This window comes from Hypanus sabinus, chromosome 3 (assembly GCF_030144855.1).
Source record: "Hypanus sabinus isolate sHypSab1 chromosome 3, sHypSab1.hap1, whole genome shotgun sequence".
NCBI classification, from domain to species: domain Eukaryota; kingdom Metazoa; phylum Chordata; class Chondrichthyes; order Myliobatiformes; family Dasyatidae; genus Hypanus; species Hypanus sabinus.
In genome coordinates this window covers 155,599,202-155,611,231 of record NC_082708.1, presented here as the reverse complement: position 1 = coordinate 155,611,231, position 12,030 = coordinate 155,599,202, and the positions used below count along the sequence as shown (strand labels likewise).

At 40.1% G+C, this 12,030-nt stretch overlaps 1 protein-coding gene across 1 annotated transcript in view; it reads right to left on the bottom strand.

The window, feature by feature from the left end:
* Window positions 1-7,444: 7,444 nt before the first annotated feature.
* The window catches only part of grid2 (glutamate receptor, ionotropic, delta 2), a 1,097,559-nt gene continuing 1,092,973 nt past the window's right edge, over window positions 7,445-12,030 (bottom strand). Inside the window, exon 17 of the mRNA XM_059963403.1 lies at window positions 7,445-8,171. Coding sequence (XP_059819386.1) covers window positions 7,749-8,171 — 423 coding nt within the window. The 3' untranslated portion in view covers window positions 7,445-7,748. The remainder of the gene's footprint in view (window positions 8,172-12,030) is intronic.

Here is a 12,030-nt window from a genome sequence, read left to right as displayed (position 1 = left end):
CTATCTAGGTCTTTCAACACTTGATTGATTTCAATAAGAATCCCCCCCCCCCCCCCACCTTGTTCTTCTAAATTCCTGCAAGTGCAGGCCCAGAACCATCAAACGGTCCTCATATGATTAGCCTTTCAATCATGGAATTATTCTCATGAACCTTCTTGGAACCATCTCCAATGTCAAGAAGTCCATCATCAAAGATTCTACTATTCAGGCCTTACCATTTTTTCACAGCCACCATCCATAAGACAATAGGACATAGGAGCAAAATTAGGCCAGCCAGGCCATTGGAATCTGCTCTGCCATTTGACCATAACTGGTTTATTTTAACATTCTGCCTGTAACCTTTGAGAAACAATCAACCTCCACTTTAAATGATGTATCCTACACTGCCATCTGTGGCAATAAATTCCACAGATTCATTACTCTCTGGCTAAAGACATTCCTCCTCATTTCTGTTCCAAAGGGATGTTCTTTTGCTTTGAGGCAGAGTCCTCTGGTCCTAGATCTCCTACGATTAGAAACATCCTCTCCACATTCCCTCTATCCAGGCCTTTGTTAGGTTTTAATGAAATCCTCCCTTAAGCCCCAACAACTACAGACCCAGAGCCATTAAATGCTCTTCATACATTAACCTTCCATTACCAGGATTATTCTTGTAAATCTTCTCTGGACTCTCTCCAGTGCCAGGATATGATTTCTTAGCTATAGGGCCCAAATCTGTTTGCAATACCATAGGCCAGAAGGCACAGAATCCTGAAGACCCACACCAATTGGCTTAAGAACAGTTTCTTCCCTTCCACAATTTGGTTTTTAAAACAACCGGTACAACCCTAATCACTACAGCTCAGCAATAACCTGACCATTATAATCACTCTGTTTTTTTGTTCTGTGTACCATCTTGTAAAAATTATGTATAATAAGTTGCTATAATGCTGCAATGTGATGCCGCTGTCAGTAAATTTATCATTACACCTGGGCATACATTTTTTTTTGCATATGACAATACTCAGCTTTGATTTATTCTTAACCATTACTAAAACAACAGTGTTCTTCCCGGTATCCCCATTCATCCTTCGACAAACTAACCCCAACATTATTTCAGAGTAAAACGCTAAATTCATTCAATATTTGAAATGTTTTGCTCAATTTAGATTGCTGTGTGACCAAGTTGTGCTGGGCACCTCTATGTGCGACTCGCCTTAACTCTTGATGGCTGACATTTTCTTGGAGTCAGTCATGTACAAAATGATGTCCTGCCTAGTGTACCACACAAGTCCTCCACTACTCAAGGAAAAAAAATCTTTTATCTGAAACCTATGATCTTCTTTGATCATTCGTAGGAAGATTAGGATCACATCATGCATTGTTTGTAGGGTCTGGACTGCAACATTAGTGTCTGCCAATGCCAAATATCAATGCGTAGGATTATGAAAAGCTCATCCTCGGTCACCCTATCATGATTTGTGGGATTTTTGTACAAATCTCATATCACTACAGGTTCCAGTCACTTGCAATGGCATAGGGCTATTCACCGTGATAGAGCATTGTATGTCATGAGAGGTCCGTCTTAGGTAAGAACTTACCATGCTTCCACTTCCTCAACTTCTGGTTCAAGTTCAAGGCACACTTTCTGGAGCTTCTCTAAGGTCACTTTAGGCAGAGTGCTCAGTGAATTCTTCACATGGTTTCCAATGGGAGCTTTACCAATTTTGGTCAATTTAATGAATAATTTCATGAATAATGAATAATGAATAATTGAGCTTTGAAGCTACACACAATGGATTCTTAGACACTAAAGTGAAACTCTCTCAAGGCACAACATTTTTAATGCCCCTTGACTTTTGTGTCTTACTGTGACTGTCTGGATATAAACTGTAACTCCAGGAAGCTCCATGATAATCCAAAAGCAACCATAATCCCGTGAATGTCAATTAAAAAGTAGATGACTGCAGATGCTGAAAATCTGAAATAAAAGCAGAAAATGGTGGAAATTCTCAGGGCAGACTGCATCTGTGGAGAGAGAAATGAGTAATGTCTTAGTTTGATGAACTTCCATCAGAATAGTTCTGATGAAAGATTGAAATATTAATTCTGTTTCTTTCTCCACAGATGCTGCCTGACTTGTTGAATATATTCAAAAGTCTCTAGCTTCTACCTTACAAGAATGATTACCTTGAAATAATGAATAAAAGACCATTTAAGAAAAAGAAACAATTTTATTAGCCAAATAATACACAGAAAGCTTTGCCACTTGCATCCCCTTACTTCCCACCACCCCACCCAAAAGAAGTGTTCTGTATATGTGACACTTACATCAAAATAGGTTTATAAATATTGTTCATGGTTAACTATGGTTCCTTTACTAACCCAGTAAATTATTATAATCTGGTGTCCCTGTATATTGCGTCCAAGTGAAAATCCATAATGACACTTTGATATGAAACAGAGAGAGGTTTTAGGAGAGTTGGGCATGCTTCCACCAACTTGCGTTCTTCTATAAACTGTCTCCCCGTGGTAAAAATGAATGTTGTCTGACACTGTAGACATTGTTTTATACAAATCAGCAATATACCTATACCGGACGCTATTTCAGACCAGATAAAAGAGAAAAATTAGCATCAAAATATATATTTTTATGTTTGTTCAGTTGTGCTGAACAAGATTCAGAAGAAACAGCCATGAGCCATTTTTTAAATCTCAGTTTTTCACAGAATTTGAGTTAATGCACACCTAAAGTTGTTATCAAACACAGAAAAAATGTAGCTGCTTTCTAACTACCAGTTTTTTGATTTTCTTTTTTTAAAAAATGTTATTAAAGTTAAGGAAAACTCACCATGAATCTCAGTTATTATTTGCTTCTTACAGAGTTACAGAGGAATTAATTGGATTGGCATTATGATTAAAACACATCTGTTGATTAGATTGCAGGTAGAACAACAACTGTGTGATGTCTTTTCATTTGGTTGACTGGAGTGCCCAGAAGGTTTCAACCTTGCTGTTCATTAGCTGAAACCCATAAGCTCAGGGCAAATATAATTACGTGGAAGGTATTGCAGTTTATGGTATACTGCATGTTTTAAATGGGTGTCCAGGTTGTGCTGTGGAGAAGAAGCAGGAATTGCATCTAAGTTGGAATTCATTGATAAATGGAAAACTATGGGAGGCAGCAGTTCTGATACAGACTTAGAGGAGAAATAATGTCAGAGGGATGTCCTCTTTCAGGGACTGGGTGGGGTGGGGTTGACGGTGGTCTCCAAGTACACATTCATTCGACAGTGTCAGATACTAACGTTGAGTACTTGAATACAGTACTAAGACAAAACAAAAACAATATCACACAATAAATCAACGTAAATGAACGCATCTTCAACTTCCATATCGCACCAACTTCTGCACCCACTTCAAACCACTGCGTGATAAGTCACATCCATTAAACATCTACTAAAATGACCACCAATCAATTTGCAGAACATTCAGCTACTCCACTGCATATTCCTGCAGACTCAGCACTACCTCAGTCCTCACAATGACACTTCACTGCTCACTTGAACTAACATGCACAACATTCGCTGACATAGTTATTGAGTCTTGCAGGGAGAGCACAGAAGCTTAATGAATAGGGACTAATATACCTAGATGTTTTAACAAGCCCCAAGAGAAGATAATAATGATTGTTAGGAGAACAACCATTTTACTTACTGGTGTGACAAGCAATATTGTGAAACAATGAGAATGATCACATCCTCATAGTTAACTCTCCTTCTCACAAACCAATTCCCTGTCAAGCTACGCTATATTGATTTATATATAGTGAAGGTATGAGCATTCATCTCTTACTTTCTCTTTCTCACCACACTATCATATCTTTTCATCTCTCTCTATCCTGATATAAGGGCAGTGTACAGTAGCCACAGATGACAGAGCCAAACCAAATGGCTATTTCAGACTTGTGACCACCAGCTCAGGTACTGGGCCTATTGATAATTTATGGGATCAGGCACCACATCCAGAGCAAAGTAAAGCCAAAATGCTACATTCCCAGAGGATTCAAAGTGTAGCCATGAAGACTGAATGGTCTGCACAATTGGAATGCTTTGGAGTTCAGGAAGTTTGCAGGAAAATCAAGAAGCAAAGATGAACCCAGTTCCAACTTGGCACCAGGCTGAATTTAGAGTCCTTCTTTGCTGGTGTGATTGCAGTGTTGCAGTTGCAGTTTCTGAATCAACCAGTGTCTTGAGAGTTACTGAAGGTTCTTTACCTGCTGCCTTTTGACCTCTGCTGTCATATAAATGTGAATTACAATTTTCAAAGATATTTGGAGCATCAAGTAGTATGTCCTCAGATACTGGGTATTTTGGGCACTGCTGAAGGTACTACTGGAGGTATGGCAGGTACTTTGCTCATTATTTGTTGCCCCACTCCTGTCTCTATGCTTCTGCTATCGCCATGGCGAGAGGGTGCAGTCTCAAGCCATATCTTTTAGCCCAAATTTCTGTGAGATCATCCTCCAAGGCCATTTGCTGCCTCCTCCACTGTCTACAATCAAGTGTGGAGCAGACATAGGCAGAAGAATACAGCAGACAAAGGAATATGGAAGGTATGTGCCTAGCAAATACACAATATTTTACCCTTATAAGCAATTAGTTATTATATAGCATCATAGAGTTCGACTCACCTAGCACAGAAACAGGCTCTACTGCCCAATTTGTCAGTGCAGAATATCTAAGCTAGTTCCATTTATCTGTATCTGACATAAATTCCTCTAAGCCTATCCTATCCAAGTCTCTGTATCAATGGCTTTTAGTGTTTATTTTGTCATGGCTTTTAATTTTATACTGTGACTATTCCCATTAAAGTCAGTACTTAGAGGGATGGTAATGTTAGAATTATTGTTGTTGAGGGAAATTGGATCAGTGAATGGGCAAACGGCAAAAAGAGGGTAAGAGTGAGACAATCCCCTCCTTCTATTTTCTCCTTAGATGAACTCCATGTGTCCAATGTTTTCAGGGTCATATACATGATGATGCAATTCTCTAAATGCTCTGCAGATCCATCAAGGCTCCACCAAACTGCCCCAGGATGTGGGCATGAAGCATTAGCACATGGAGATCTGCACAATCACATATAATGCCTTTCATTGGGTTGCTTGCACATCAGAAAGTCTCTAAAGTTGTCAAAGAACCATGCCTTTTCTTACATGTGGCTAACCTTGCAGTTAGTACAGAACGAAATGTGCTCCAGACACTAGGGTGTCCTTTATGGTTCACTGTTTATGGTTACAGAGTGGGTGACACTGAGGGAGAATTACTTTTTGCTGTGATTGAGTTGCAAAGCAGCACATTACGCACGGGGTCAATGACAGCCCGTTGCACGGAGCCTGCAAAGCTGCTGGTGTCTTTTACCTGCTTGCTCTTGCATGGAAGAAAATGCAATGTCCGTTTGAATTGGGGCTCTCAGTGATGTCACTTGTGTGACTGTGGCTGGGAAACTGATACGTTATAAATACCCCCAACTCCAACCTGAAAGCAAATGAAGGCATAACAAAAAGTTCACTATCACAGTCATCATGACAGCTTCTGGCAATTTGGTCTGTGTCCTGCTTTACATCTGTAGCTGTAACTGTGACAACATCTTTATGAAGAAATGCTGCTTAGAGATCCAGATGGGAGAATTGCTCCATGGCTACTCTAGAAGGAAATATCCTCTCCTTGAATTTCTTTCTTCCAACATCTCCTTCTTCCTATTCCTTCAAAAGTTACTACTCTGTGCTCCCACCACTGTATTATCTCTCCAGCTGACTATCCACAGCACTCAGGTCCAACAGCTACCAGTTTGTGTAAAGCTTTCAAAGTCAAGGCAAGGTGCTTCAATACCTGCCACACCATTACTTTAGCAATGAAGTAAAGTTAGAAGCTCATCATTTTATTAAGGAATTCTGGCAACAGACAACAGAAATCAATAAGTTTCCAGTGATAGATGATCACTATAAAGAATGGTAGTGCACATGCTGAGCCAAGGGACACTATTGGTGGGAGCAGAAAAGTCCAACATAGCATGGTGGCCATCACATCATTGAATAGCAACATGATCTTCCTGGCATTACTATCAGTGATGAATCTTCTCTGTGTCAGTGCCAGTAGTTTCTCTGTATATCTTAATTTCATTCACAAGTGTGAATGCTGCTGCATTTTGGATCTCTGGCAACAACCTTAATCCCAAAGAACAAATACCAATGATCCCCAGTTATAACTGAGGACATTGCCCACAGACATGTAATCGTGAAGAGTATCATTGGCTTTTCTAGTCAGTCACTACCTTGTTCATTGCCTCTGATTTTTGATGTTAATATATATTGATATCATGGTTTGACTACTGCTTCATGAGCTCCCCAAATTTAAAGCTGTGAAGTTAATACAAAAGTAATGCTCCCATGTGCATGAAGCAGATAGACCTTTTGGCCTCTGCATAAAGATGAGCTCGTGTTTTAAACAACATTGTTTAATTTAGATTTATAGAATGAAAAAAAAATCCAGTGCCTTCTCAACAGCTTGAATTTCAAAACAAGTTGAAGAATAAATCTTTGTGTAAAATTGAGCCATTTAGTTAAACTAATTGTTTAAAGATTCAATTGACATCAATTGATTCAAATGGTACAATCATTTCTTTCTGGGACACCATCTTTTGAACAGTCAGCTGCGTAGACAAGTTTGCCACATTCCTCTGCTCCCCATTAAGCCCATATTGAAAGAAATTTGAAGAATATTTCCAAGAAAGACTGTGGTGGGAGAATTATTTGCATTAGAGAGCTGGCATTGAAATAATGGGTTGGTTGGCTTCCTCTGTGCTGTAAAAGTATGATAGCTACGAGCTAAACTACGACGATGTCATATATTAGCTCAACTTCTTTTAAAAAATTAGGACGATCTTGCTTTTTGATAACTTAAACGTAACTCTTGCAAAGCTTGCATGAAACTGTGTTTAGAGTTTTAATGTATAATATACCTTATTCTGGTGAGTATTTAAACCAAGATGTGCATTACTAATCTAAAGAGTTAATATCTGTCATTCGCTGCCCAGAAACACTGTTATACAGCTGCAAAGAACCAAAAGACTCAGCATCAACATTTTGCTCCCTTCAGCACTGGGAGCAAAGGCTACGCCCAGTAAGGAAATGCTGACATTTACATCAGGCAATAGTGAACTTACTAATACCCTGGAATAGAGGACTAACAGAATTGGGCATGTGGAAAAAACTGGATTTAATCTAAACTGTACAGTAGAAAACATCTGCACATAGTACAACCTCTCGACCTTTCTCCCTTTCTAAAAAAATTATGCAAGGATCACACACACATTAACTTTATTTCCGTCTTTGAAACAATATGCCAGAAATATCTCTACAAGCACGTGATGGCTTCATATATAAGCAGCCCTATAAGATGTAACATTCTGGAATTTGTGGCCTGAATGTTCATTACTTTTAATGGTAAGTCGTGCTATTGGTCCAAAATGGGATATCACATGAAATAGTCATCAGCAAAAGCATTGAATCCAGATGCAGCGGAAATAAACATACTTGCTTCAAACAGGCTGGTTATTGCGATTATATCTGGGAAAGCTGTAACTAAGATCCTGGCTTCTTGTTTTAAAAAAAAACAAAGAGAAAGCATGTTCAAGTTAGTCCTACCACAAATTCTATTGTCTCACAAACTGAGTCCTGGTTGGAAGGAAAAGGGCTTGAAATGTGACATTCAAATAGAGGTGCCCCGGTCAGGGTCGTTGTTGAGGTTGTACACAGATGATGGAGTTGGCTGGTAGGGGATGGAGGACATGGTTTTAATGGGACTTCTGAAGAAGCCACCGTTGGGTGCCCTGCTTCGGAAGGGGCCAGTTCGGTGGTCAGGCATTGGCCCGAATGAAAAGCCCGAGGCGGCTTTAGCTGACAGGCTGCGGCTTATAGTCTGGATCTGCTCTGGTATGAAGGTAGTGGTGGTGATGTGCGTGTTTCTAAAGTCGCTGATCTGTTCAAGAGCTTGTCGCGTTGGAATGGTGTCCACCTCCAGGGGAGTCAGGTCTACCGACGAGGTGGAGAACTGCTTGTGGGGGCTGTCGTCGTCTGTGCAGAGGCTGTTGACTCGTCTGTGTAGGTGCTCGAGGTCAATCTCCTTATCATCCTGTCAATGGGAGCAAACAGAGAGAGAGAGAGAGAGAGAGAGAGAGAGAAAGAGAAAGAGAGAGAAATTAGAGTCAAAATATCCATCAGGACCTGGACTGGAACCAGTCTGATCTGAGCCACTTTAGGAGGAGGGAAGGGGAGTCCTGCAGAAGAGAAAGCTTTGTCAGTGATGTGATACCTTCAAGCAATTCCTGTGACAGATGTCTGGACTGGTCATGAGCAAAGAAGAGGCAAAATGTTACTGAAGTCTTCCGTATATCACTGGCCTTGTCATTGGCACTGACGGTATCAACTGCTATGTTAAATCTCCCAAAACCCCCACCATCTGGGCTATACCATCTTCTTGCAGCTATCATCTGGCAGGACATACAGAAGCCTGATGTCCCACACCAACATCTGGATCTTGAACCAGCACAGTCTTAATCACTACTTTAGTATAAAAACACCATGTCACTTTACACAGCAGTGAACTTTGTCTTCTTTTGTTCTACTTGTGTCTTTCTTGTATAATTTTATGTTTAAGTTTTTCATATGAATATGTATAGCTGATACACTGTATATGCCAGTGATATTGCTCCAAGTAAGTTGCTCATTGTACTTTTGCATCCATATGTCAGGCCAGCACATGCAGGCCCCTCCCAGATAACAGGAGTCACCTGCCACTCATTTCATACTCATGACCTGCAGCCTATTTAACCTGCTTCTCATCCGCAGTCCTTGTTCATTCATTGAAACATCTGACCTCAACCAGTTGCTCCTAGAGTTCATTCTGTCTGGCTGAAGTTTACTCTGTTGCCTGCTGTGTTTTGTTTTTGTTCTCTTTTGTTCTGTAGCCCTCCGTTGTTATTAGTTATCGTTCACTGCTGAATTGTCTTCACTGCTCTGCCCTTGGGCCAATTTTCCTCTACAATCCCTGACACCAATATTAAACATATGGCAATAAACTCAACTTTGACTTTGATGTTGAAGTTTGAGGAGCTATATCGCATCTTTCCTGTGGGTACATTACAGTCTACTGGATTTAATTCAGTCCTCTGACTTTAGAAAACTCATTGTTTCTGAAAACCAGCCATTTTTGCATCCCCATCCATGTCCCCTTTACTGTTTTTTCTCTCAGTGGATCAGTCTGCACATTATAATAACACATTGGTAATATATTCTACATAAATAAAAGCTTAATCTGATCTTTTCTGCCTCTTAACTGCCACATCAGGTCATCCAGCTCTATCCCCTTTTACCACCAATCTCACTCTTCCATTTCTCTGTAATCCAAATAACTGGCTTCTCCCTTTCCCATTTCTGATGAAGGGTCACAGACCTGTTTCTCTTTCCACAGATACTGCCTGACCTACAAATTTTTTTTCCAGTATTCTCTGTTTCTAAAATCTCACCTTCATGTGATCAAACATCTGCTTTCTATTAAGGCTTACAAGGCCAGGCTTGGAACCAAAGAAGGATTAAGTCCCCAGTTTGATCACTAATAACATCAAACACACAAATACATTCCTGTTGGGAAATATAGGATAGGTGGGGAAAGGAGCAGAAGCTGAGAGGATGATCAATTAGTCTCTCGGCCTGATATATGACTCAGTGGAAAACACAGCAGATATCATTTCACAAAATGCTAGTGGAACACAGCATCTATAGGAAGAAGTACAGTCGACATTTCAGGCTGAGACTAAAGGGCCCCGGCCCTAAACGTCGACTGTATTTCTTCCTATAGATGCTGCTTAGCCTGCTGTTCCACCAGAATTTTGCGTGTGTTGCTTGAATTTCCAGCATCTGCAGATTTCCTCGTGTTTGCAGATATCATTTCATTGGCTTTTCATTCAACCTTGGAACATCTGGACAACAAAGGTACATATATCAGAATGCTCTTTAATCACTACAGCGAGGCATTCAATACCATCATCTCCTCAAAATTAATCAATGAGCTTTAAGACCTTGGCCTCAATACCTCCTTGTGCATTGGATCCTTGATATCCCTACTTGCAGACCCCAGCCAGTTCAGATTGGGAACAACATCTCCTCCACAATCTCTATCAAGACAGCTGCACCACAGGGCTGTGTGCTTAGCTTCCTGTTCTACTAGCTTTATAATTATGACTTAATTGCACAGGTGCAATGTCATATTCAAGTTTGCTGATGACATCACTGTCATTGGCTAAATCAAAGGTGGTGACGACTCTTCATATAGAAGGGAGATTGAAAATCTGGCTGAGTGGCACCACAACAACAACAACCTCTCTCTCAATGTCAGCAAGACCAGAGAGCTGATTATTGACTTCAGGAGGGGGAAACTGGATGTCCATGAGCCATTCATCATTGAGGGATTAGAGGTGGAGAAGGTCAGCAACTTTAAATGCCTCAGCATTATCATTCCTGGCCCCAGCATGCAACTGTAATTATGAAGAAAGCATGGCAATGCCTCTACTTCCATAGAAGTTTGTGAAGATTTGGCATGACATTTAAAACTTTGACGGATTTCTATAGATGTGAGGTGGAGAGTATAGTGAATGGTTGCATCATAGCCTGATATGGAAACACAAATGCCTTTGAATGGAATGTCAGAATCAGAATCAGGTTTATTATCACTGGCATTTGTGATGTGAAATTTGTTAACTTTTCAGCAGCAGTTCAATGCAATACAGGATCTAGCAGAGAGAGAAAAAAAATAATAATGATAAATAAAATAATCATAATAACAAATAAACAAGTAAATCAATTATGTATATCGAATAGCTTTAAAAAATGTACAAAAACAGAAATACTGTATATTAAAAAAAAAGTGAGGTAATGTCCTAAGCTTCAATGTCCAAAGCTTCAATGTCCATTTAGGAATTGGATGGCAGAGGGGAAGAAGCTGTTCCTGAACCATTGAGTGTGTGCCTTCAGGCTTCTGTATCTCCTACCTGATGGGAACAGTGAGAAAAGGGCATGCTCTGGGTGCTGGAGGTCCTTAATAATGGACACTGCCTTTCTGAGACACCGCTTCCTAAAGATGTCCTGGGTATTTTGTAGGCTAGTGCCCAAGATGGAGTTGACTAGATTTATAACCTTCTGCAGCTTCCTTTGGTCTTGTACAGTAGCCCCTCCATACCTGTCAGAATGCTCTCCATGGTACATCTATAGAAGTTTTTGAGTGTATTTGTTGACATGCCAAATCTCTTCAAACTCCTAATAAAATATAGCCATTGTCTTCCCTTCTTTATGACTACCTTACAAAGAGTAGTGGATCTACCATCATGGGTAAAACCCTCTCCCAACAATTCAGCATATCTACATGCAGTGCTGTCTCAGGAAAGCAGCATTTATCAAGGATCTCTACCATCCAGGCCATGCTCTCCTCTGGTTGTTGCCTTCAGGAAGAAGCTGGAGTGACCTCAGGACTCACACCACCACCAGGTTCAGGAATAGTTATTACCCCTCAACCATCAGGCTCTTGAACTAGTGGGGATAACTTCACTGACCTTCACTCACCCCATCACTGAACTGTTCTCACAACCTATGGATTCACTCTCACGGACTCTCCATCTCATGCTCTTGATACTTATTGCTTATTTATTTACTTTTTATGATTATTTTTTCATTTGAATTTGCTGTCTTGTCTTTTGCATATTTGTTGTTTGCCTGTCCTGTTGGGTATGGTCTTTCATTGATTCTATTCTATTTCTTAGTGAATTATATGTACTTTGATTACTTTGATAATAAATTTACTTTGAACTTTTAGTTACATTTCCCTACACCTCTGGAAGAAGAGGTTGGGATGCCAATCTAATAATATAGCTACCTATATTTCTTTACAAGTTCTAATTTTATAGCTATTTTACTTTACAAATTCTTCAAAGTGGTGTGCT